Source organism: Anser cygnoides, chromosome 2, assembly GCF_040182565.1.
Source record: "Anser cygnoides isolate HZ-2024a breed goose chromosome 2, Taihu_goose_T2T_genome, whole genome shotgun sequence".
Taxonomy (NCBI): Eukaryota; Metazoa; Chordata; class Aves; order Anseriformes; family Anatidae; genus Anser; species Anser cygnoides.
The window spans coordinates 61908259-61935937 of NC_089874.1; the positions used below are offsets into that span (position 1 = coordinate 61908259).

At 41.3% G+C, this 27679-nt stretch overlaps 1 protein-coding gene and 1 long non-coding RNA gene across 6 annotated transcripts in view; one reads left to right on the forward strand and one right to left on the reverse strand.

Moving 5' to 3' along the window:
• Positions 1 to 319: 319 nt before the first annotated feature.
• Positions 320 to 23543, reverse strand: LOC136790087 (uncharacterized). 3 transcript variants are annotated; one of them, XR_010829347.1, is made up of 5 exons: positions 22643 to 23543; positions 15018 to 15166; positions 6970 to 7150; positions 5549 to 5667; positions 2174 to 2775 (listed from the first exon to the last, which is right to left on the reverse strand). It is a non-coding gene; the product is annotated as an uncharacterized lncRNA (long non-coding RNA). The 3 variants fall into 3 exon arrangements; XR_010829348.1 differs by lacking the exons at positions 2174 to 2775; positions 6970 to 7150 and adding an exon at positions 320 to 457 and having other exon boundaries at positions 22643 to 23538; XR_010829346.1 differs by lacking the exon at positions 6970 to 7150 and having other exon boundaries at positions 22643 to 23535.
• The window catches only part of AMPH (amphiphysin), a 129995-nt gene continuing 124704 nt past the window's right edge, over positions 22389 to 27679 (forward strand). For 2 of the 3 annotated variants that reach the window (XM_066992211.1, XM_066992212.1), the window contains exon 1: positions 22391 to 22504. In XM_066992211.1, the coding sequence (XP_066848312.1) occupies positions 22436 to 22504 (69 nt within the window). In that variant the 5' untranslated portion in view covers positions 22391 to 22435. Of the gene's footprint in view, positions 22505 to 27679 lie in introns of all 3 variants that reach the window. The other variant, XM_066992213.1, reaches the window with a different exon arrangement.

A 27679-nucleotide genomic window follows, 5' to 3' on the forward strand; every position in this document is an offset into this window, starting at 1 on the left:
TAGGCATGTGTGATAGGTTTGGTGTCAATGTTAGGCCATGCTGAAGTTTTGTCAGTCCCAGGTGAGGGGTGGCTGTTACTCACAAATGTTCTCTGTTTGGGTGTTTATTGGGTGTTCTTTTATGGCTGACAGTGTCTGAAAGGGACTGGGACAACCTCTGCAGATCTTTTGGGACTTACTGGTGTTGAGATGCATGATTGGTTTTTGCATCTCCTACTACAGCTGTGTTTGCAGGCTGGAAGCTATGTCTCAGTGGGCTTGAAGCAGCTCCTTGAACATCGATGTACTGAATCGGCTGTGCTTGGTGCGTGGGCAAGAACCTGCTGTCCTGCATTACGTGTGTCAGTGGGTCAGTTAATCCTTTGAGGAGTCATGCCACATACAAGGTATGTCCGTGTGTCCTCCAGCTGCACCTGACAGGCGCTCTCCTCTGGGGAACCTGAAGGCAGGGGGTCTCCTGTGCAGGAACAGGAATAGGTTGTTAGGTCTCTGACAGATGCTTAACGCTTTGGAGGGCTGGGGAGCTGAGCATTTTAGGCAAGTTTTACCACTGAATTTAGTAGGAGTAGTGTTTCACCGCAGAACTGGAGCATGTGCAGAGTGCTTAGCTGTACAGCAGCAGCAGGACAGGTTTCTGCAGCTATTGCTTCGCAGCAACTCTGGTGTCACATCAAAAACTGATGGTTTTGTAGCTGCCATTTCTGGCCTGCCTAGGCTTTTCTATTCCACGCTCAAAATTAAAGACATATATGGCCCTTGGGTAACGGTGCTTTTTGTATGCCCTAGGTAGACCCTTCAGGCTTTAACCTTATGCATAACTCTGTCAATATGCAAGAGGGAAGTCACGTGCTGCTCCTTTGGCTACGGTGGCAAAAGGACAAAAGTTGGACAAGTTAACCTGGTCTGCTAAGGGCAGCAGCTGAGTGCTGAGGCACAGGAGTGAAGGAATTGTCTTGTGTTACTGAGACAGAGCAACACAGAATGAGTTGTTTCTATGTTTTTAGATCCACATCGTGTTCCTAATTGAAAAACCTATTTGAAATTCGTGGACAGTTGCTGCTACTGGCTTGACTGCAGAATTGTCAAGTACTACTATAAAGCAAAGAACAAGAAATATCCACTTGTCTGCAATGTTTTGTAACTAATGTTTTTAGTAGGAGATTGTTGCAACATCTTTTTCTAAATTTTGGCTGATAGGTGGGTAATCACTGTCAATACTCTGTATAGACTGCACAGGCTGGCTTATCAAGTTTTCATCTTTGGAACTTTATTCACTTTCCACCTGAAAGTTAATGGTTATTGAGCTAGAGTCTTCCCATTTCTGATCTGCTGTGATTTAGCATTCAAGTTTTATATGTCTCAGTCGCCTTGGAAAATACCGTGTCATCTTGGCAGGTTGGTTGGATCAGTCCTTGCATGTGTCATTTGATAGTAGTTTGAAATAAACTTGCAAGAAAGTTCTTGCCTAATGCTGAATGAGGGCCTTTATCTGAGGAAAGCCTCATTGAGAAGACTTTTCTCTCTTTCCTGTTGTGGGGCGCACTTCTGACTTCATATCTGTGCAGCATTACTTTTACCCGTGTTTACAAATACTAGACACAACATCATTCTCTTCCTCTCTAGAACTTCTACCCCAAGCAGGTTTTCACCAAATACTAGCTCTAAATCAGTTGCTGTACTCTCAGAACAATTTAAACAAAACTTCTAAGTTTCTCTTTCTAAGGAGTCATTCTCACATCTAGGGAATAACTCTTTAATTACCTGCTTTTGGGACTGAATTTTTACTCCACTGTGCCATGAAAGATTAATTTTGTCTTGGCATTAGAGAAATCCCTAGATGATAGTTTTCTCTTCTTCAAGACAACACATGCTTTCTTTTACTATAATCAAATATTAAATTATGCTGAAAAGAGGACATCTGAAGTGTCTGAGGTATCAAACACACAGGAAAGCAGGATGTATGAGAAGTTCTAAGAGAAGGCAGTAAGTCATGGTGGAAACAGCCTAAATTTAGTCTTAAATTAAATCCCAGGGGGATCATAATAAGCTTTTGCAACAGAGCGGGTCTTAGAGACCTTTATGTGTTCAGGCTGTGACTTTCTTTCCCCCAGGAGTTTGCAATCTGAATGGACAAGGTGCCAGTGGCTTCTACTGCTGAGTTGTGTTCGTGACCAGTTGTGGTGCTGCAGCAGCAGGAGTCAGAAACCTGCCAAGTGGAGGTCAGTTCCCCTGCAGCCTGGAGGAGCTGGCAGAGGTAGAGATGTTCTAGATTAATTAAGGGCTAGAAAGTGGCAGGAGCTGCAGGGGACAGTTGAATGGTAGTTTCTTTTCCCCTTGATTTTAGTGCGGTCCCAATAGGATTTAAGTCCAGTGAGATTGATGAGGTCTTGGTGATTGATGATGTCTTGGTGTGTGATGGCTGCAGAGTGGCATTTTGCAAGATACTAGATGCATGGTGTATTCCAGATCACATCAGATGCAGATTTCTTTGTTTCTGGTGGTAGCGAAGGACGAGACCACAATAAACAGTTGTGGTGGGCTTTTTTTTTTTTTAATCAGATTGAGGGGAAATGTTTTTAGAAATGAGCAACTGTCCACATATAATACCACGCCTTGCACACAGTAAAGTAGTAGCACTGAAAGGTGCAGTTGACAATAGTGTTTTTACTCTGCAGGATCTGTTGAACAGGAGCTCTTCGCACATGCTAGCACAAGCATCACTGAAGCACTTTGCAGGGTCCATCACCAGCTATTAGGAGTCCCCATCTGGAATTTCTGCAAAGTAATTGAGATCTTTAGTTAAACAGAGTGGAGTTAATTGACCCCTGGAGTACACCACTAGTGACTTGCCATCTGGACTTTGTGCTGCTGATCACAACCGTCTGGGCCTGGCTGTTCAGCCAGTTTTCAGTCTACCTGAAAACAGTTTTCAGTCTACCTGAAAACTTACTCAACTTCCTCTTCATCAGCTTACTTATGAGGATGTTACAGTAGACAGCCTCAAAAGCATTGCTAAAGTCAAGATAAACAATATTTTCTGTTTTCCACTCATCTACTGAGCTAGTTGCCTCATTGTGGAAGGCAGTAAGTTTGGTAAAGCATGATTTTCCCTTTGTAAATCCATGCTGACTGTTCCTGATCACCTTCTTCACCTTCATGTGTCTGGAAATGGTTTCCATAATTCATTGATCCACTCAGGGACTGAGGTAATGCTGATGAGCCTGCAGTTCCCCAGATTCTATGTTCTGCCCTTCCTACAGATGATGGTATCCCAGGGGATCAGTTAAAATGAAGACCAGGGCCTCAAAAAGTGACATTTGCTTTCTTCCAGCCTTCAGTTACCTCTTCTGATTGTCATGACTGTTAAAAGATGATCAAGAGTGATTTCTTCATGCTGAAGGCTTGTGCTTGGGAATTTTATAACACTGCAGTCCAGTCCAGAGACGAAAACAGTATAAATAACCACAGGGTTAGATCATGGTTCCCAAGGAAAGGGCAGATGTTCCTAAGCACCTGCACTTGACAGAAATGTTATTCAGTCTTTACAATCTTTATTCACTGAAACAGTGCCAGCTTACTTAGCTTTGGTAAAAATACATTGCATTTGAGCATGTTTCTGGCAGCAGATCTTCCTTTGCTGCCTTTTTCTTCCACAGGAAGCTGCTGCTCTTGTCTTGCTCACTTGCATAGCCAACAACTGCCCTTGTAGCTCTCAGTGACTGGGAATTGCAGTGGAAATCCTCACGTCCTCCATTGTCTGTACTATGGAACTGTGCCAGGCTGGTCTGAAGTTGTTCATCTTGTATCAGATCTTAAAAAGCATATTTAATACCTTTTCACTACTGAGACTTTTCACTAACTGTCAGGTTTTCACTGACAGATGAGGCTGGACTCAAACTAATACAGAGGAATGAATAAAAACACTTTGCATATGGTAGAAAGAGGAAAATAATGGCAGGCACTTTTTTGGAGGAGGGAGGAAGAAAATTTGTTCCTTTAGCAGGATCGCTATAGAGGTTTAGGTACTGATTTCATTTAAAAAAACAGTTGTTTTGGTGAGCTATGCATAAAGCAAGGTGTAACACATATGCTAGGGGTCAGAGATCAGAGGTGATCAGCATATACAAAATCCCCTGCAGCTGTTTTAGAGGTTAATGAAAGTTCTGTTTTTATAGGGTGCATTTTATTCACTGATGTTCTCTTCGGTTTACTTCTCATGATAGGACCCGGTCACCTTTAAAAGACTGAAAAAAAGGCAGCCTGGATGTGCATTCTCCTTCTTGCTAGTTTGTATTATGAATAAACACCATAAAATTGATTTGATCTGGAGCTTTTCTTTTTGAGCAGGTTTTGATAGTCTTTAACTGCCCAGATGCATTTAGTACAAAATTACTTTAATAGTAGAGCTTCGTGGTCATCTATAGGATTCATGGCATTAGAGGTTTATAAGTGTCATTTACCATTCTAGGAAACAGTGGAAGCCATTTTAATTAATAATGTGTACTTCCAAACCACATTAAAACAAAATTATAAGTGCATTTGAAGAGGTTATACCGTCAGCTGCTCCTGTGAAATATGAGTATATTGATGGTTATAGTTGTTTTTACACACTTCTTTCCATATGCTGCATTGCAGTGTTATACTGGAAAGGCAAATGCTGTTGGATCTGAAGAATGAAAATCTAGTTTTGTTGCACAGTGAGGTTAGGTAAAGAAATTAAATCATCAGGCTTTCTTAAAGAGATTTTTCTGGATATTGAATCCTTCCTCTCTCCTTTTGTGCTCCACTGCAGGCTGTTCTTTCATGACTGCAACCAGATTTTATGTTGAATTGAATCGAACTATGTTCCTGAATGGGCTGCATGACTATTCATGCAGTGGCAGGAGACAGGAGATGGTTTTATATATTTTGCTGGGGTTGAATCCCAGCAAATAAAAACTCAAACTGGCCACAGATTTCTAGTGTGATGTGCTTATCATTTAATTCTGGTCTAAAGCAAATTTCTTTTTGAGGGGAGGAACCAACACTTTTTTATTTTGACCATTGTGATTGTGGATGCATTGTCTCAAGAATATTCATAGTAACTGTTGTCAGCACATGATCACGTAAGAGAAATAACCTAAAATGGGCTAAGAATACAAAACAGTTAAGTGTTAAAAGATGAAATTAAAATCCTCATGGTAACACTTCTGAAATATTCCCAATCGCTGAAGCATGAAACATAGAAAGGCAGAGTCCCAAAATATATTCAAGAAAATAACATGGTGAAAGGGGATTTAAGGTTATAATGAAGTGGGTTCCACCTAAACCAGTATGAAATGAAGTTCCTGGCACTGAAATAAGTTAGCGGTGTTTTGAACCAAAGACTAACAAGGAAGTTGGTTACTCTTTGCCCAGAAGACTCCAAATATAAAATTACAAAAATTATATTTTCAATAAAGCAAAAAGACAGATTTTAATATATTTGAGAAACTGTAAGAAAAAAAAATAACAAAAGGAAACCCCCAAACTTGTAATCAGGGTACATAAAATTCAGAGGAAAACATACTGTGTATCGTAGAAGTGCTGTTTGAAAGTGATCTCTGTAGTCATCTAGTCCAGGCTTTTGTTTGAGGATTTGCTGAGAAGAAGGTATTGATAAGACACCTTGATACCAAGGTTCAAATTCTGTAAAAATATCAGAGAAAACCTTGTGAGGGAAGGACAGACACTATATGTTAGGGAAAAAATAGAATCAAAGGAGATAAATAAATAAATACCATCAACAGGTAATACAGTCATTAATGGCTTGAAATTTTATGCCTACATATAAAGCAAAATATTAGTATGGTAGCATGGAGAGTAAGGAGTCAAGGAGAACAGGAGGAGCAATAACAATGTCTTCAGTGTCTTCAGACTTCAGCCATTCCCAGGTTGACTGTGAAAGTCAGGATTAGGCATCATGAGAAAAATACATTTTCAGTGCTGCAAATGACTAACTCTCAAAGCACCTAATCAGAGAGCACAAAAGGGGAAGCAGTCCTTGATTTTTGCCCTGGGAACTGCAGAGAACCTGAATGCTACAACTGAAAAGCCACTCAATAAGAGAGTTCTAAATAGGATCAAAGTCAATATCCTTGTAAGACACAGCAGCAAAAGAGTAATCAGTCAAATAAAAGGTTAATTCTTTAAAGAGAGAGAAAAAAAAAAAAACCTTAAAAAAATAAAATAAAAGCAGCAAATTAAAAGCAGTAAAGTGCTTATGAGTGGTATGAAAAATGCTAAATTCATCATTGCGGACTTTTAAAAGCATTTCCCCTTCCCAAAGCAAACTTTGATAAGCAGCAGAGGGAAGAGCCTGCTTAGATATAAACAGATTTCCTTCAAAAAATGCAAGATGTGTCAAGGAAAATGGAAGAAGAACATGGCATTCTGGCAGTTCGTATCCAGCCACAATAATATAGGCCAAAAGAGTCAAACAGAGGCAACATGCTGAAACTCAAAGCTAATGCTAAAGACTTCGTCGGTAAGCTACAGAGGGATATGGCCACCTGAATTAAATTTAAAAAAAAAAAAAGCAAAAAATGATTTCAGCAAAGACAGACCCCAGCAGGAAAAGCAAATGAATTCCTAGAAGATGTATTTATTATGAAAGTGATAAAGGAAAACCTAGAGTGGAGCCTTTTTTAACAAGGAAACTTATGAAATTAAACTGTTTATAGAAAATGTAGGAAAAAAAAATCATTAGATAGTATCAAACCACATGCATCAGTAGCATTCACCTAAAATTCTGATGGATCTGAAGACAGGATATTGCTACATGATTAACTGTTGTATGTAAGCTCTGTTATAAGTACTATAAGAGGAATGAAAAGTAGTAAATATGCTGCTAACATTTTCTAAAAATGTCCAAGACAAATCCATAGAAATACAGGCCATTCAGTGGAGATATCAATAGAAACACTATTAAAAAGAGAGACATGAACATACCTATTTTATATCACATACTGGGGAAAAGTGAGCATGGATTATGGAGATGGAAGGTATCCCTCACATTTATCTGAGTTTCTGGAAGGACCTGATGGACTTGTCAGTAACTTATTCAGATGTTCAGAAGTGTTTTTACACGTACAAACAGACAAAAACTCATGTTGAAGTCCTTCTGCAGATGCTTTAAAGAGAGAGAGAGAGAAAGAAAAATATCAACCTGGAAACAAGAAGCAAAAGTTTGCTTTAGAAGATTTATATCCATTTAAAATGAGACACGGAGTTTGATAACAAGGAAGGAATAATTGCTAGTAAAATTCCATGGGGATAAGCACTGGGACTCAGGCTGTTCAACCTAATTATTGATGGTGTGGTGAAGGGATGGAAAGGGAGAAAAACATATTTGCTAAACACATAAAAGTTTCCAGAATCAAAAGAGAAAGTTGACTGAGGACACGTCCTAAAGTATCTTGTCTATTGACTGGGCAAGATTTTATTCAATTGTCACTTAATCTCATTAACAAAAGAGAAAAAATAGCAATTCAAAGGCAATGACGGATTTTAAATTAGCTATCATCACTGAGAAGAGAGACCCAGGAGCCACTACATTTCTATAAAAATGTCACCCCAACAGATGGTGGCAGCCAAAAGGCAAGCAGCATGTGGGAATTACTAGGAAAAGTATAGTGCATTAGGAAAAAAGTGCACATTTCTTTGGTGTCTCCACTTGCTGAGTTCTACAGGAAATCCCAGTACCCATTGCTTCCATCTCAAAAGGCTGAAATACATTTTAACAAGGCTTCGTGGACCTGATTCAGTGTGGTAAGTTGTTAGCTTACGAAGGAAAAGGAAACAAAAGGCAAAGTCTTCCCTATTTTTAATGGCATTTTGTGAGATATGGGAAGCATCTTTCAAAAATAGTATGTCTGTGACCAAAATATTTCTTTACCAAAACTTACAGCAATTTAGAGATGAAGAAACATTAAATCACTTAATCCTTCTTTCTGACACTGAAGAATTACTCCCTACAGGACTAGGATGTTGTCTGGAGGTCTTTTCAATCTAGTTTTATGTATGTCCAAGCAGTACCACATCCTACAGGTCTCCTGAAAGTCTGCATGTAAGGGCCAATAGATGTTGCCATTAAAGACTTTACCAAGCTTGTGAATGCCTTTTATTTTCTTTTGCTTCTTCCCCAACACAAAAACAGTTGTTCCAGAAAAGGTTGAGCTGTGCAGCTGATCTTGGTGTGGACAGGAGATAGCTACAGCATTTACTTCCTCGAACTGTGACATTATTATTAATTATTATTATTATTATTTTTTTTTATTATTTTATAGTGTTCCTCTACCACTGCTTTTTCCTGCAGAAAATTTCCGCTAACTTTAACAGGTTTCACAAAGCAATAATGCTGGGATTAAAATGGCTCCATGCAAAGGTTCATTCCGTCCTCACTGAATCTCCTCTTCTGTTGCTTGTTGATCAGGTAGACAGTCATTTTTCACATGATCCCTGCAATGGGAGGAAGAGGTCTCCAGAATAATGAAAGAGATGATATTTTTCTACTCAAATCCATTCTGAGGTGGCAAATCTATTTTGAAGCTGCTCTCAAGCCAGTTAAAATGTTTTGCAGAAGCGATTTCTCCTGTGGGCGAGTGCCCTGTGTCCAGCCGTGGAGCCCGCTGGGTTCGCACTGCGGGAGCTGCTGAGGGCAGCTTGGTGTGGCAGCAGAAAACCCGTGTTTGTGCCTTTCTCTGTCAGGTTCTGCATCAACACACTGTAACAGGATCCCTTGTCCTCCCCCTAATGTCAGGTGCTGTCCCACCTGCTGTGGTGGCAGCTCACTTACGGGAGATGTGCCCCAGCTCACCACTTGATCTGCTTCATTCGGCACAGGCTGGGACGGGTGAAGGAGCCAGTGAAACAATCCAGCAGTCCTGCTGTAAACATAAAGAAGTGAAATGGCATCCTTATTTCATTTGTTCCACATAGAAAATCTGGATCCTTCTTTCTCTCAAGCATGGGCTTGTCCCAGGGTTCCTCTCTTTTCTCCCCTTCCTCTGCACCTCATGGTAGCAGATTGCTGGCTGGCTGCTGCTTGGGATTTGGCATGGTGAGAGGAGGTGCCTTACAGGGAGGGAGCTTCACAGTCCTTCAGAGGCAGCAGTCATTGCTCTGCTGTTATTAATTTTTCTTAAAAGGGACATTGGCAGGAAAGCAAGTAGAACAACTGCTTTTACTCAGCCAAAATCTATCACTGAGAAAGTCACGCTGCAACACTTTAAGCTGCTCGTGCTACTGAGTGGCACAGCAGAAGCCTGTACCATCAGAGAAGGTGATGGTTCAACTCCTACTTCTTTTCAGATGGCCAGTAAATCTCACTGAATGGCAGATGGTGAGGTTTTAGAAGGACAGCAAAGGAGAAAATTCATAACTGAAAATGCTGGGCACCACAATGACAATGACCACATGCATAAAAGTGAAGATGACCTTGTAAATGCAAATGAGATTATTTTATGGGCTAAAATAAACAAATCCTTGAGAAGGTGCACCATGTTGAGCCAGTCTATAGGTTTCCTTATGTCCTTTTCACAAGGTTTTTGCAAAGAAGTGAACATAATTCTTTGTAACTTCCTTTTATGTGTTGTGATGCTTTCTATCATGCGATAAAAACCATAAAAAAACAACAGCACCAACCAACCAACACAAAACCTTCCTGTGATGAAAGCAAAATCTCTGTCTCGTGTGCTGGACTTGGTGCAATCTTACTAGACTGAAGCAGAACAAATTCACATTCCCAAATGGTTTATTGGTTCTGAAAAACATAGAAGTGATCTCTATGATGGCACCAGCAAGCAGCACGGTGCAAGAGGAGCCAGGCTGTGGAGCAAAGCAACTAGTGCTGAGGTTTCACTGTCTACATTATGGATGATTATTTGCTCCAGACAAAGCCTAGTTTGATCCAAGGGGTTATGCACCCGCAGGCAACTGCAGCAAACAAGATCAGCTCTGGGAGCAGGTTTTTGGGTTTAGTTTCATTCAAAAGGAATGCACTTTGCACACTGTGGTTGCTCTGGGGTGTGAATCGAAGCACAGTGAGTGGGGATGGTTCAGGGCTGGTCTGACCCATAAGGCCAGTCCAGGTGAGTGCTGTTCTGTGGTTGTGATCTTAATCTGTGAGAACTGGATAACAACACCTGAATTGCATGGAAACTTGCTCTGGCAGATTTTTCATGGCATTTATGAACAAAAAGGTAAGAGTAGTCTTACTCTGTATGTGATAACATTGTTAATTTGGCTTTTACAGATACTATCCCTCGTGTTCAAATTTATCTCTACAATTTTCTGTTATTTTGGACTCCGTTTGGATCAACTGTGTAAAGCAAGAATTATAAAAGCAGAGCCTCAGCGCAGTGATAGTTAAAATCACTGCGACAATTTTAATTACACTCAAACAGTCATCATTCTTTGCAATACAGCATTTAAGGCTAAATAAACTATAAATGACAACAGCAAAAAAATGGCACTATCTTATTTAACACATATTCTGGTTGTTTGTTCTCAGATGTATATTTTAAGAAGCAAGAGGCTGGTGCATAACCAGCTTCAGAACCTCCTCCTAATGTTGCGTTAATCTGTTTATAAGATTGCTTCTTTATGGCGGCAAAAGACACGAGCTGCTGGTAAGTACTGTGCCAGGCTGGGGAAATAATCCTGCTTTGCAAACTAAACCAGTCTCACTTGCGTTTTTAAAGAGCATCTTGGAGGAAAAAAAAAAGTCAAAGGAAAAATGTTCTAGTTAGACATCTTTTATGTGATGCATTTTGAGATGCTTATAAACCTATTTGTCATTTAATCGCTTTTTAACTTTGTAAGTGAAGCAGGAATATGTGAGGAAAAAATACATAGTACAGGCATGATACTTGTTTCCAGAGTCTTACTTTTATTTTATATTTTTTGATGCTTAGTAAAACTTGGAATGAAGCCAGATGCCCAAACATCCTGATCCTCCAGCATCACACCAGACAGATCCTCCCTTAAATGATGCTTCCAACTTTGGCAGTTTTAGCTCCTAGCATTGATGAACATATAATATGCTCTTTTAAGATCAAATGGCTTGTTGCAAGGTGGACCTGTTTTTCTCTAGCTTATTCTGTCATTAGCAATCCCTCCTTTGTTACCTGATACTGAGTATTATGCACTAAGGATATTCCCACCACTAGCCATTATCACCATGTGTACTGTGCCCTCATCTGCACATTACTCAAAAACCTTCCTGGATTATGGACTTTGACACATAGCTCATACAATACGGTTGAAAGAGTGTCATTGCCCTCAATAAATTTTGAATCAGACCAAATTCACACAATTCTGGCTTGCTAATATAAACTCCTTGTGATAGTTCACCTTTTCAATTTCTCGCCAGGCAGATGAATTAGCAAAGACTAGTAAGAAGATTTTCCTAATGAAGTTAATTATGCACTTTAGAAGGATCTCTGTAGGTGTAGGAAAAAACAGTGTTGTTCTGCTTGCTGCCTTTTGTTGTTGTCTGTTTGGAAGTTATGTCAGCTCTTGGGCAGCTGCCTTTCCTTGCTCTGCGGTGCACAGCATCTCTTAGGATTAATAAATGACTATTCCTAATATGTTCCTCTCATGACAAATGTTCCAGCAGAGTCATAAAGTGTATGGCCTGATTTATTAAGATACTACAGTACAATATTGGGAATGCTTCTATGAATGCCTCACAAGGGGTGTACATCTGGATTTTATGAATGTAGCAGTGTAAATGTCCTGCATGTGATGGATCGCCAGTGTAAAAATTATGGCATCAAAGTGATGTTGTGATGCAGTTAGGTGGGACAGGAGAAATACATTATAAGAAAATGTAAAACCTCTGAAGTGATGGTCTTTAGTGATCTTGGTATGGTTTCACAATGACACCAGCATCACTTCTGCTTCCATTACAATTCATCTGCCACGTCTTTAAATATTCATTGTGGCCATCTGCCTGACCCAGGCTGGTTGAACAAGATACCACAGCATCATTTGATATGCATTCCAACCTCTTCTCCTTCTCCCCTTTCCAGCCTCTGGCCTTTCAGGCGCTAAGCAGCATCTACCTTGTTAAACTTTTGCTTCAATCCTCCTGCTCGCTTTTCTCGCTGATGGCTTTGATTCATCATTACAAACTTTATCTACCTTAAAATGATAGCTCTAAATTCCATTTCATGTAGGCCATAGGTAATTGCTGTCATTTGTCTTAGGAGGAGAGTGCTTCCATGCATTTGTCTAAACAGAGTCGAATTTCTACTCAAAAGTTGAACTTGTAGAGGGCTGCAGGGAGAGGAGAAGAATCTTGCTCTTAACAATTACTGTAAAGTCTTACAATGGAATTTGATTTCCTTAACTTCTTACAAGCTAGCCTTGTGCTTTAATTTTGTTGGCTCTAGGGTGCAATACCATTAGAGGGGTTAGCAACAGAGACGTGAAATAAAGTGGAAAAGCCTTGGAATTCTTCCATTTCAAAAGGATCATGTTTTCACTTTCACTTAATGACACTAGCTCACCAAGAAAAATGTGTGCCTTAAAACTCACATTAAAAACAAATTAAAAGTAACAGCTGCCATGAAAATTCGAAGCAAAGCTGTTCATTGTCTTTGTGTAGGCAATTGCATGTTAAGGTTGAGTAGTACCAAAGCCTACATTACAATTAATGTTGCATTGTGTTGTGTTGCAGAGTCACAATATGTGGATATGTGCATCCTCTGCCTCAGAATAGGAAATCCTAAGTCAAAATTATTAAAGTCAAACCAAAGTTTTTTATTGTTTTTGATAGGACAGGCCTTGAAGCCCTGCTACTTCAAAGCAGCTTTGTAGTTCATTACGACTGTAATTAAAAATCCATGAAAAATGTAAGCAATTCCACCTGGTGTCTACCAAGGGCTGTTTCTTCATCACATCAGATTACATTAATTTGGCATTGATCTGTTTGTGAGAACTGGACAATAGGCTTGAGACTGTTACACTCATTCCTGTAGTTCTTTATTTCTCACTTCCAGTAAAAGACAGAAAGCTTTTGTCCTAGTTATTTCCCTCTCTTTTTGCTCTCTCCTAAAACTATTTTCTTGGTGCACCTGTTAGCTGTGTTATAACTTAGTTATAAAGACGACAATCACTATGTGTCATGGTTTTGGCTGAGATAAAGCTAATTTGCACAAGAAGCTGGGAGGGGACACGACCAAGACAGCTGACCCAAACTGGCCAAAGGAATATTCAATGCCATATGGCATCGTGCTCAACAACAAAAGCTGTGGTAAAGAAGAAGGAAGGGGGGGATATTTGGAGCGATGGACTTTGTCTTCCCAAGAAGCCATTATGCAGAATGAGCCCTGATTTCCTGGGAGTGGCTGAACACCTGCCTGCCGATGGGAAGCAGTGAATGAATTCCCGGGTTTGCTTTGCTTGCGTGTATGGCTTTTGCTTTACCTAGTAAGCTGTCTTTATATCAAGCCACAAGCTCTTGCACTTTTACCTTTACAATTCTCACCCCCATCACACCTGGGGAGAGTGAGCGAGCGGCTGTGTGACGCTTAGCTGCCTGCTGGGTTAAACCACTATGCTATGGAAAGCGGATACTTTTCATTTACATTATGGTATGTGAGCATAGACATATATGTATGGTATATGAGCATAGACAACTTCTCCCCTTCTTCTGCCAAGTGTTGTTTACCTCTTCTGAAGTCCTTATATCTAGGAGTTTTAAAAGGAAATGAATATTGCAAAAGATGATGCCAACAAAGGGGCCTTGCTGTTTGCATTGCTGCATGATCCTAATCTTGCTGCCCTTCTGACATCTGCGGGCTAATTTTGGAGCTCAGGAATTGGTATCACTGCTCTTTTGGATCAAGGTTTTAAATTATATCTCAATGTGCGTGGAAATGTGTCATGTAAACTCTTTGTTTTAAGTAATATTTTGATGAGTCATGTAATTTAAAGCCTGACTTAAAATATCTTTTCACATCTACGCGACAACAATCTGCCTCAGTCTGCTTCTGCTTATCTTTATCAGGTCTCATTGCTCCCTATTCACCCCTACATCTCCATATGCTCCAGTATGCATTTCCATATGCATATTGCCTCTCATCTCCTACCTAGGTCATCAGACACAGATGCAAATAAAATGCTCAGTCTTTCGAAGCCTAAACTGCATTGCAAAGTTGGGTCTAGAAGGGCTGAGATAGTTTCCAAAATTTTCTGAGCTCTGAGGAAGGGAGAGGGAGCAAAACCTCCCTGGCAGTTTGACCTAGACTCTCAGTCACATTGTTCAGACATTTACCACGTGCAGCTGGAAACTAAAAGCGGGGTTTACACAGTATATTACCAATATATAGGACTTGTAATTGCAAAGCAGTTCAGTATTGTCTCCCAGCTAAGACTGGTAAGATGCTAGTCTAACATGCCACCACCCCAGCAAGGCACTGGATGAATCCCATCCCTCCTCTCAACAAGGCGGAACCTTCTCATTGCTATTCCGATTCCTTGTTTTACCTTTATAATCAAATACTTTTTCAGGTCACCATTCTTCCTCTGAAATTCTCCATTTGCTGTCTATAGCAGACTCAGCAAACTTGCCTCAGCCTGCAGTTTTACTTTCCGTGCTTTATACAGCTCTACCAACGTTATTTCTCACAGCTTCTCCTCGCATCTTAGCCTCTGTCTCAGGAGCCTGAGCCTGGGTTGTGCATGCATCAAAACCAGCCCTTGGCTCATGACTCCAACTGCAGGGATGCCTCTGCCAGTTGCTATGAAATGCTCAAGACAGGGATGTTTTTCTCACGTGAACGTAGGTGTAGCTAGGCATCTTTGTGAAAGTGGGACTCGGCACCTGATGCTGTTCAGTGCCTTAAATCATGATTTTTCTTCTCTGGGTGGGAAGGGTGGGAGGTGAGATTGTTACCACCCGCTCGTCTAGTAATAGTCTGGCATTCAGAGCGTCTACTCTGCAAAGGGAGAAGTAGGTTTTGTGCCTTGCTCCTTAAGCTTTACTTTACCTTTCTCATTCCATGATGGGCACCTGCCTCGACGGGGCTGCTCCAGCAGTGTTTGGGAATGGCTTTGCAGCAGCTCACACCGTGGCATGACTCCCTGTAGGTCTCCTGACATGAGATGGAGCTTGCTTCCCTGCAGTCACAGTGAAACCCTACAAAAAGACCAAAAATGTGTGTCCCCATACACAGCCATGCTGGGACTTTTAGGCAGAAATGAAGAGAAGGATCAGAAGAAACTCATTTCTCACTTGACATATGGAAGCAGTGGGGGCTTCAGAGATTTGTTCATGGGTAGATATCAGCTACACTGAGATAAATAGTGTTGTGTGTATCACTGTTCCTACTCATGGCTCTGTACCATTTCTTAGCTGCCCCCGTGAGCTCCTTGTTGAGGTGTGTATCAGCTGGTTACCATCCCATTTGCTCTCCATCACAGTGAAACTACTGACACTAGCACTTATGCCTTTAACACTCTAAAATTTATTTAATGCTCATCTACTATTCCACTAGCCTTGCTCAGAAATTATTTCCTTGATTTCAAGGGGCATATGAGTGAGTCCTTCCCTTTAAAATTCTTGGTCAGATTTAAACAAATACTGGTTTTAAACAATAACGTATTGAGGTGAAGAGAAACCAGTGTTCAGTGAAAAATACTCACCACCAGGTTCTGCTCACTCCTTTTCTGCAAATTGTGACCACAATGAAGGAAAAAATTTATTCTATTACTCACCAAGGGGCCTGAACTTTCAACCTGCCACAGATCTGCTCTCTGACCCTGTTCCTCAGTTTTCTTAGTATGACAGATTTTATTTTTTCCGCCTGTTTTACAGGTGTTCAGGGAATACAGAAAAGTATAGTAAGTCCATGACCTCTCTCTACAGAGCAAAGCATTCATTATTGATTATACAAAGTGTACTGGTCTAATACAGGTTTTTTTGTTTCGTTTTCAATTAATTGATATGTAATAGTAATGCATTAGTGATAAAGATTTACTGCATTTTTTTTCCTTTAAAAATCACTGTTTTTAACAGACATAGAGTTAGAAAATATCATTTCTGTGTAGTTAGCTCTCTCCTCTTGCTGCGTGCCACTTCTCAGATACAACAAGGAGAACAGTAGCAATGTGTGAACAGTTCTCAATACCGTTTTGAAGAGGGGGGAGGGAAGGGAGAAGGTGTTAAAATTTAATTTGGATGATGTATAACTTAAACTTTTAGCAAGGCTGCCACAGATGAAAGATGCAAAAAGCTGCAAAAATATGCTTCTAAAATAAGACCAGCATAACATTATTAGCTATAGACTATTTTTTTTGTTTGTTTCCACACAGTGTGAGAAAAATCACTGTCTCACATGCCAAGGACTAGGAAGCCTGCAACAGTTTCAGAGTTTGGTTCCTATAGTGACTGTTAGCATTTAAAGTGTCTTTTCATCTAATGATTGAAGTAGTTCAGAAAAATGTCCTTCCAGAGACAGTGGCTGGATGAGTGGAGTATTTATTGTCATGTATACATCTACAATAAGGTGATACAGATCAGAAATGGCTTTTAGGGAAAGGCCAAATAAAGCTTTGCTGAGCGTCTGGATGTAGGGTAACTGATCTCCAGTCCCTGCTCTTTGTTTTTAACTCTTCAAAATGCTGCAGGGATATATTCTGGGGAGGGGAGAATAGAAAATAAACATGGAACTTAACTTTTCAAATATGCTGAAAAATATGCTAACCACAGCTAAACAGTCTGTTAAGCTAGTCAGGCATTTAGAAGTAGGACTGCTCCAGGGGATTATGGTAAGAAACTGAAGTCAGGACCAGCCTAGCTGAATTAAGGACAAGCTACATATTAAGAAAGAAGAAAGGAGAAATTTGAATAAGGATCCTCATTAATCAAAAGCCAGCAGTGAGGTCTTCAGAGGCCTTGGGTTTCTTAAGCTGACTTTAGACTCCACAGTTAAAAGCAACAGATGCTACAATTGGCTGAGTCTTGAGAAAGGATGCCTTCCTGAAGTTCGGATTAATCCTTTGCTATACTCTATGGAACTCACTGCTAAAATGCCTCTCTTGTGGCCAGAGGTCACACCATTCCTGGCAGATGTTATTGTTTTGGGACGTGTCTGGTGGGTCCAGTGCTAGTAGCAAGAGCAGGGCATCTCCTCTGAAAGGTGATCTTCTGCACCTTCAGAAGCAGATCCTGGTTGCTCTAAATTGGTTTTGTTTCATTGAAATCACCAAGTGTCAAGACAAGAACTGCTACAGGACAAGAGGTTTCCAACCTCCATAGTCCAGCTCCACAGGACTAAGAGGAAAAATCTACTGATATTTAGTAAGCACTGTGTCAGAGACTGAACCAACACAATTAGCTTACATGTGCCTTCTTGAAAAATAAATCCTGTGACCTTCATGAGATAATAAATGTACCCTTTGAATTTCATGGCCTTTTCAAATTAAGACACACAATCAAAATAGTTACAGCTCTGAAATGGAGCATCTTGATAGATGTTCTTCTTTAGCCATCTTTCTCTTCACATGAAATTTAAAATTTTTCAGGATTAGGATTACACATCTTGCACCCCACTCCTTGTCCTAGCCTATGTGAGTTTGTGGATTGATGGCACTGTGTAAATGTTCATTAGCACTAGGAATAAAAATGGAGAAGATAGGTGATGATATGATGTGCTCAGAATGTAATTGTCCTCCAGTTCATGAGCAAGAGTCATTTATGGAATCAAACTGATGTCATGCAGCTGCTCCCTTGCAAGTGCCTAGTTTGTGTGAAGAACTTACCTCTGGTGAGGAATTCACCAAGGAAGGGAAGATTTGTGGTAGAATTTGTTTAAAAAAAAAACGGAGACGTAAAACGTTACAATATTCATTATTGCTGTTATCTTAATGAAAGGTGTTTTTTTTCTTTTTCTAGATTCTCACTGTAAATATCAGGAATATCATAAATATATTTGATGGGAAAGAGATGAGGAAGGGTATGGAAATGTGCGTAATGGGGGAATACACTTTCTAAGCAAAGAGATTATTTTTTCTTTCAGGAGAGATCCAAAGGGTACCCAACAGAAAGTGTTTCCATCCTTTTTAGCTGCCAGTTAAAAGGCATATATTTCTGGTTCTGGCCTCTGACCTTACGATTCTATCATTGAGAGCATGAAATGTGTCAAGCACGTCTATCTATATGCAGACTTTTCACAAGCAATTTTGAATGACTTCTAAATGCTCACATCATAGACTAAGGAAGCCCGAATTTAGGCCATGGGTGGTTGCTACTTCTCAGAAAAATTAAATTCTTCTAAAGAGTTGGAGTATGGGAGCCTCCATTTTTTTAAATCACATCATGGGAGTTTTTCTGCTTAGGTGCAAGAACTCATGTTGTACACATGATTTTCTATAATCCTTCTTCTGAACCATTCCCAGTGTTTTTCATATAAAGCCTGACATATCAGGATAAGACCAAACAGAGCATGTGTCTCCTATTCAGGAAGCATTCTTTATGTTTGAATCAACAACGTATATGTGCCTATCAAGACCCTATTGCTGTCTAAATGACACAACGTATAGCCAATTTTGTTGTGCAGCTCCTTTTGCAGCAGGGTCCAGATTGGCAGTTACCCTCGCTAGGGGAGGGAGCTGTGAATTCCAGGAGCTCTGGCAATGCAGAAGCCCATTCTTGGATGTCCACAATGCTTGTCCTTATCATCTTAGTCTTTTCCCCTAAGTATATATTTTATTGACACTTCAACTGTGTACAAAGAAAAGCGATATTTAGTATAGAGCTGAGCGATACTTAATTCCTTACTCCTACCCCCACCTCCTAGCCCTAACAGGTTTTGGATCTCTTGTCATGTCTACTTATCTACTTGAGCAGCCTCAAACCTGGAAAGATTCCCCCAAAGGCAGTGGTAATTCCAGGCACTCTCTCACTAGCGTGACATTAAATGCTGGTTTTGAAGCATTTCTCTAATTCCTTCTTTTTTTCAGGGAAGAAGACTTGGAAAGGGGAAGGAACACACCCCCTGCTGAAGTCCAGCACGAATACCTGTGCTCCACAGGTGTTACCCAGGAGCAAATTTCACACAGACACATCACCGGTGCTCATTCTGTGAGCAAGTTCTGCAAGCCCCTCATTAGTGCTGCTTTCCAACCTAAGGCTCATTTTCCGGGGTTTCAGAGCCTGGGGTGTCATCCCAACTGTTTGCTGATAGAAATCAGTGGCAGGACAGACCTCCAGATGAAAAACGTGAGGCCATTGCCAAGCACATCCTCCCTGTGTGTAGCTCTGTGAAACCAGACAGGTTCAAAAAATTAAGCTGAAATCAAAGAGCACTTGCACCTCTCAGATAAAATGCGTCCCAGTGATGAAACTGGTGTTCTGTGCCAGAATGTAAGTGTAGATTCAATGTATGTTAGCACGTTAATGACTGAGAGAGAAGTGTTAATCTGAAGTTACAACAGTGATGAAAAATATAAAAATAAAATTAAATCTGCATTTGGCTTTAACTATAACAATTTTAATTAAAATTAAATGCCTAAGTCTTTAAATATAGAACATATATATTTTATTAAAATCAGATTTTATTATTTTTGTCCTCTGGAGTAGATTTTTGCAGGGTTTGGCACCACATTTGTTTTATGAAGATACTTTTTTCTTCTGACAGGTATCTTCCACAGTGTTCATTACCTTCCTTGTCTCATGATTTGACAGGTAGCTCTCCTCTCCATGACCCACAATCAAAGACCAGTGAGACATAAGGGAACTGGTCTGATAGCTTAGTAAGTCTTTCTCTGCCCATTATATCCTGACCTAAACTGCTAGAACAATATTAAGCAGGCATTGTTTATATAAAAATGTTTAAAAATCAGATCCGTTACACTGGAAGTTATTTAACTTCTCATGTTGCTTTTCTATCGCTAATCTGTTTGTCCTGACCGGTGCTGAACTTGTGTACAGGCATTCTGCCTTCCAAAATCCCCAGTTACTGTGTGATTTCAACTGCAGCTTTATTTGGATAATCTTCATTTCCCACTCTACTTTGCCACTGCTCTGACCTGTTAAATAGTCTGCTTACGATTGAAATGTCTTTTATCTACCATATCTGGCTTATGAGTTGTAAGTCTCTGTTACTGTGTGTACAGTTCCTTGAGGTGGAAATCTCCATGTTACTCCTAAACAGTTGATAGCTGTATTGGAATTATCATTTCAGTGGAGATGGCTGTAAGACACTTGCCATTTTTTTTTCTCTTCTTGACATTGTAAAATTGACTCCAACAGACCAGTCTCTTCTCATTTTATTGTTTTACATGCATTAAGAGTGCTCAGAAAAGCAGAAGTGATTAGAAACCTTGTTGTGGATGAGTCAGAAGAGATGTAGATTTGCTCCTTCTCTAAGATTTTGGGTGAACCAGGATAAACACCTGGCAAAAGTGGTGACATAGCAACAGTAGTAACATTTACCTCCACCCTGCCCCTTACAGATTTTACATTTCAAAGTAGACACTCCACTAGGAACATTTTTCTATGAATGACTGATCATCCCTGCTATTCAAGTGTGAAACTGAAATGAAGTCTCAATTTAAATAAAACCAAATAAACACTACCATAACAAATATAAGGAATAAACAACCAGGGTAATGTGTAGTAAATAATTCTTCATTTTGAAACATTATTTATTTCAGACTAAGGTATCAGCAACACAGAGGAAGAAATTTCCTTTAAAACATATTTTAATGGGGAAGATTTCTCTTAAAATAGATTTTAGATAAAGGTTATAAATGACAGACTGAGATTTTGCTAGCATAGGGAATATGGATCTATTAGCCTGACCATTTGCTTTTACTTACTTTCCAAAATTTAGGTGATGTAGAGCACCATGCACATTCATAAACTGACCAGTGAAAAAGACATTCCTGGCTGTTGTCCAAGGCCGTTAAATGGGGCAAAACCAGTGCAGATTGACTGACTGAGAAGGAAAAGACTGGGTGTATGACTGAGTACAGCTGACACACCTTCATGCTCCTCATCCACCAGCATGAAAAAGCATTTTGGGGCTTGGCACTGTGGGATACACTATCACTAGATTAGACAGACAGCTGGGGACAAAAAGGCATAGGAAAGTGTCTTCCCTAGTAGCTTGCATGCAGCCCTGTAACCAAATATAATCTGCTGCTGCTATGTGCTGTGTTGGTTATCTTTTGATGAAGAAAATTCACGAGTAATCAAAGTTAATACAATCTTTTTGATTATTATTATTAAAGTCACACAATCCTTTTGGAATAGACACCCACCTGGCCAGAAAGAAAAACTCTGAAGAAGCTGTTAAAGAATTTGGAGCCACAGGCACACTGGGATTTTGTTTTGATCTTTCATCAGCTTAACAACAGTATAGGAGACTCTGCCTGCCATTTTTTTTTTTTTAATAAAATGCTTTCCTTGGTTGCTATGATGCACTTTCTTTGTATTTCTGCATTTGTTTTGTATTTTTCTCTTTTTTAAAGTTGTTTATATAATAATTAAGTAAGCACCTACCGTAGGTCGCAAGTTCATTAAACACTGTTACCTCTGCAGTCAGTACATTTATTCTGCTTCCTAATGTTACAGGAAAACATATCATGCAGGTCTGTGACTGGACAGGTATCAGAAATGTAAGGTCTCATGAAACATGGTTGGACTTAGTAGCTGTAGGAGATGTTTCCTTTTGGCAGGTACAAGTGATGGCCTTCTGGCTAGTGTTTTGCACCGATCTGAAAAATCAGTGGAAAGCATTACAGATCTAGAACGGCTCCCTGTAGAAGAACACAGGCTCAGAGCCTGGAGCTCCACTGTGCTTTGCTTTGTGGTGTTTGTTTCTGTTCTCTGGGATCAGGGCACTCTGTACTTGGCCAAGGAGCAGGAATAAATACCAGCTGTGAATTTGGGGCTAACTAAGAAGGCAGATTTCAGACTCAGTGCCACTGCCAGCCACACTTGCGCACAGCCCTGGATGCAGGTCCCCAACACCTCGTCCCCCAAAAGTCACCCAGAGCAGACCTGAGGGTGCTGGCAGAGCTTGGATGCCGGGAGCCACCAGAGGTCTCAGCCATCATCACCTCAGCACTGGCGGCTTCTGGCAACCTTTGTGTGCTCCCCGCGGCCTGCATCTCCCTGGATTTTGTGTTATTTATTTACAATGTGGGAGAACCACAGCGAGGAGACGCTACCCCCCTGCGGGGCCCACGGCTGCCTCGGCGGGGGGCCGCGGCTCACCTGAGGCTCGGGCGGCCCCGCCTCTCCCGGCTGTCTTTAAGGCCCTCCTCCTCTTCCTCCTCCTCCTCTTCCTCGCCCTCCTTCCCTCCCTCCATCCATCCCTGCCTCGCTCGCCGCCGCCGGGCTCTGCTTCGCCCGCCCGCCCGCCCGCCCGCCTCCCCCCCGCTCCCCCCGCCGCCAACCATGGCCGACATGAAGACGGGCATCTTCGCCAAAAACGTCCAGAAACGCCTCAACCGCGCCCAGGAGAAGGTGCTGGCCGGGGGCAGCAAGCCGGGAGGGGGCCGGGGAGAGGCAGCATCATTGCCTGGGGGGGGGGGGGAGGGGTGATAGGGGGAACGGGTCCCCCCTGCCCGGCGGCGGCCGCTCTTATATAACCGCCCCACTTACCGGGTCGGGCGTCGTGAGGGGCCAGCCCGGCTCGGCTCGGCACGGCTTTACCCGGGGGCGATGCCACCTCAGGCCTGGTCCAGCCGCCCCCCGTTTGCTCGCAGCTCGGGTGGGCGCAGGGTGGGCGCACCTGCTGGCCCCATCTCTAAGAGGATTGCCTTGCCTTTAATATCCACGCCGGCTCATCCCCTGCTAAAGCGCTCCTCATCGCCCGGCTGCCAGCGGCCTGACCAGAGCCATGGGGCTACCCGGTGTGGGGATGGTAGCCCAACGAGAGCAGCCCGAGCGCGGCTTGTGGCCACCCGCTGCTTTCTGTGGCTGTGGGTGTCTCTGGTGTATGTCGTGATGTTGGTCGAAGCATCGCGATTTGTGTTTGTCGCTGAGAAAACCCGGTGCCGATTCCTGTGATGCTCTAGCTGAACAAGCAGTAAAGTCAGGGAGAATTTGTAGGAGTTTCTGATAAAGGACCTTCGCTAATAAAAGCCAACAGATGTAAATGCTGCACGTAAATAACCCACATTTAGCTGCTCTGTGCCTCAACACTGGACCACAGGCATCAAACCAAGCAATAAAAGCATTTGTGTGTGGCTGTGTGCAGCTTCCGTATCAGCTATCGGTGCGGTTTGTTATAAAGCTGTTCTCAGTGCGAATTTGAGTCAGAGGGGTCACCGAGTGTTACGTGTCATCATCCCTTTTGAGGGCTGACAAAGCCTCGATACCCCTCTGGCAGGTACTCCGTGCTCCCGCAGGTCGTTGTCACGGGGCTCGGGAGAATTAGAAGAGATTACTTTATGCCCGCTGTTTTTCATATCTCGCTGCCGCGGAATTCCCTCTGCCTTTGTGCCGTGCGCTGAGCTCTGCAGTGCTCTAAGGAAATAAAAATCACAACTTTCATGTAGAAAAGTCCCATGTGTAATCATGTTGTTATTTATGCATCTAATGGTTGAGACTGTCACAGGCAGGCGATGGATTTTGTCTTTCAGAAGCTCGTATCTGGCTCACAAGGTCATAAAGCACTGGACTTTTCAATACCAAACTCATGATGCATTTCCATTCTTTCAGGTTTTGATTGTAATTGCTTTTGAATAAAATAATTGATTCTTCAATATTTTGAGGAGATCTGGAGACTTTATGGTGTGACTTCAGCTGGGTCAGTAGCTGGAGTAGAGGTCTACAAATACTATTTGTTTCCTGGCATCTTGGTCAGTGCTATTTGCTCGTGTTGTTCCTATTAACTGTCCAGTGAATCACAGGTGTAAGATATAAAATCATGTATATTGCTTCCAAGTGTGTCTGCTCAGCCAGGGGAGGCCAGCAGAAATGCATGGGCATCCCAGAGCACACCTGGTCCTGGTGTTGTGGCAAAGGCAGCTCATGCACTGGCCCTGGAGCAGCACCCTGGGAGTGGCCGGGGTGTGCTGGTGGGCTCTGATGGTTGGGCTGCTCTGCTTGCACTTTGGTGGTCTGCTGCACTCGGGAGGGGAAAAATTGGCTGGGTTGGCATGGATACATTGGCCTTGTCGTGGCATCTGTGGTGGCTGGTTCTTATTGTGTCCCTGGGTCTAAACATTGCATATTTACAGGGAATAAAAGCTGCCAGTGGTCTGACGCAGCAGTGTGCACCGTGCAGCTCAGTTACCCTGCTTCTTTCCCCATGGCATGCATATGGAGTTGCTGTGTGAGCTGTGCTCTCCTGTTCTCTCATCCCTATGCTTCTGGTCAGTCTTGAGTTCATCTGCGGTTGCACAACATAAGATGCAAAATCCTTCATTATTCTTGCTAAAACACCGTGGTTTTTTTTTTGTTTGTTTTCAAATAAATGAATAAAAGCCCAAAAGCCCCACTCCCCCCAATGGGCATGACACATAATTGCTGTTTTTAATTTATTTATAGGGTGATTGTCATTGAGTAGATTAAATTTTAAGAGTTAAAAGTCTAGGAATTAAAAGTCTGGTATTTGATGGTGTGAACAGGATGGCTCTCTGATGGGTGTGTAATATCACACTGGCCTAGAGGGATTTTAAACACATTCTGAGTTGTTTTATCTTGTTGCCTACTCTGGATTTGAGCACCTGCAGTTTTCTTAATGTATCTCTATAGTCAACTGGCTTTATAACACATTTGTAAATAGTTTTCTATTATTTATTACTGGTGTGGCAGCTGTATTAAAAACATGGAATGGCTATAAAACATAAAGCTTTATGGAAATTGTTTTTCTAATGATGTAATCATTATCATAATTTCTTTGCAGTCTAGGAGAAATTTTAGTTTCATGGTCTAGGTAGTGTATATGCCCATATACATGTGTCTGCTCCTTATTTATATGACAAAAGCTCAGTAACACAGGAAATATCTCATTGGATAAATCCAGCTGTCTTGCATTAGAAGTGCTTAATCCAAGAGTTTCATAGACACATCCTTTGATACTATTTTCCTAGTTTAAACAAAAATTATTATTATTATTATGTGATACAGTAGACTTCTGGTATTTGTATATTAGACTTGATAACATCAATAGTGTTTTATTTTCTTATAATAGTCTAGAAATACTTGTAAATTACTTCCACCTGGGGAAACAGGTGGGGTAAATGTGTCAATGGCTTGATAAGGCAATGACATTACAAAATAGCCTATGACTAAATGAGGGTAAGGATCTAATTGTCCAAGGTGGGCTGGACCAGGCTAGTTCTCAAAATGAAACACGAATTTAAATGACCAGAAATAATTATTGGTCAGCCCGTTTTTCGTGTCATGCAAAATATGGCACTTTCAGTAGCATGCATGCCCTGACACCCTGACTTAAATTCAATTCAAGTGTCCAATGTACCAAACTGTGCTGTTCTCCACTGCCTTTCTTCAATGACTTTTTCCCAATATTCAGGAAGCCTGGATGTGCTGAGCTTGCAGCATCTGCTGGAAGCTGCCAACAGTCAGTTGAATGATCTGGATTAAAGTTTTCAATGCATCAGAGCACTTTAGGAGCCTACATCCCAGTCATAACAGTAAATGAAACACTGACATTCTTAAATATCTGCTTATACTGAAAACTGAACAGATGTATTTGTAACTCAGGCTGGCTCAGGCAGTCCCAAGGACAAGATTACTTGGATGAAAACTCTGAGTTTGTGTCCCTAGATTCCTCTGAAAACTTGAACTAAAGCTGTCAGCCCAATTTACAACACTAGTTACCTCCCTGTTCTCCCCTTTGTATCCTAGCACCTTTAACTGCACAGACTGGGTGTTGTCACAACACTTCTGAAACTCAGTAAGGCAGCTCCTGGGAGTTTTAATGGCTTTTGAAAATACAACTCATGCTTTTTTGCATGTTCAGCTTCCAGTTAGTAGTATATTTGGTTACGTCCAAAAGGTAAGGCATTAAATGCTCTAGGTCATGAGAACTTTGCAGGAGTAACTAGTCGTTAAAGATGTAGTGAAGGAGGAGGTGCCATAACTGAAAAATATAACCCCCAAGAAGGGAAACTGATAGTTCTGTACCCACCACATTCTCTGATGAAGTAGATGGGTATCTGCATTTGGGTTGTAGTCATGAAAGACATGTTACATTTATTCCATCTGCCTGCAAGTGTGATGATATGGTTCTAGCAACCTCAGGTTCATAAAAGCAAATTACTGTCTAACGGTTCAAAATATTGGCCCCATGTATGTTCTAAACACTGAACCCATGATAGTGTTATGACAAACCCCAACACTTGGGACCATGCTGGCACAGACACATGCAAGGTAGAGGCACTTCCACCTCTGAAGAGCTAATTGTTAATCCCTGAATAGACAAACAAAACCAACCAGAAGTCAATAATTTCTCATGTGAATGGTATGGTCTAAATTATGTAGCCCAGATTCTTCTAGGTTTAGGTTCTAGTGTGAAAAGCTTGCGCTTACCATTTTTTTCCTCCACTCCCCTCTCACAGAACTTGTAGAAAAGAGGAGCACAAGTGGTCGTCTGGCCCATTCTTCTGAACCAAAGTAGAATCAGCTGAACTTAAGTTATTCCATGGGAATGCTTTCCTTGCCTGCTTTTGAAAGTATTTCATGGTGGAGATTTTGCAGTTTCGCTAAAATGAATTGATGCTGTTGCTTAGGCACTTCCAGTCAGAAAGTTCTCTTGCTTAATATAAATGGCTTAAATTGTAATAAATAAATAAATAAAAAGGACCTTTATTCCCTGCTCTTTCTTTCCTTGATGTAGAGGGTATTTTCTCTTTTTGCCTCCAAATTTACAAGTGATTTCTCTACACAGTGCTTTTTTTGTCAGCATGACCTCTGATCTAACTGGGGTTGCTGCATGACCCTCCCAAGCAGGCCAAAGAATAGCTGCTCGTAAAATATTGATTGGTTTTAATTGTTTTAATTTCTGATATGTAAAACGTAGAGGTAGATTTTGATCATCTGGCTGCCAAGTATGTAAAAAAGGGGAGAGGAAACACTTAGGGCACCTGCCTGTTAGGTTCTCGTGTGACACTTTCCTTCCTGCATGAGGGAAGGGAATCAGTTTTTCTGTTTCCAGTTTTCTCCCCATATGCAGTAACAGCCACAATACTGTGATGCCTTCCTCATTGTCACTTAGCTTCCATCAAGCGATGAAAGTGCTGTTTCCTCAGTTTTATGGGGATCGATATCTCCACATTCACTGACCAAAGTTTCGTCAATACCAAGGTGATCTCTTCCTCTGTTCTTCCTTGACAATTATGTCTTTTCACTTTTTTTTTTCCATCTCCTCTTTTAGTTCTTGGTTGTCCATTTGTTCTTCTACCATTCTCTCTACAAAGCAGTCTCCTGAAATTTATCTGTCTCCATGCATTTCACATTTCACTGAGACATATATATATATATTCTTTAGAAAGGATCTGCTGCTAATTTGTTGGGCTTAGGTCTGAACAATCTTCTTTGCTACACCTTGCCCCTCCAGAAGATCCTTTATCCCTTGCCTGTTCGTATTGCCTAAGACTCAGTGCTTCTGAACCAAGGTCTGCCCCTTTGCTAGTGCTCAGAGGGGCTGCCATGAGTGGTCCCCAACTG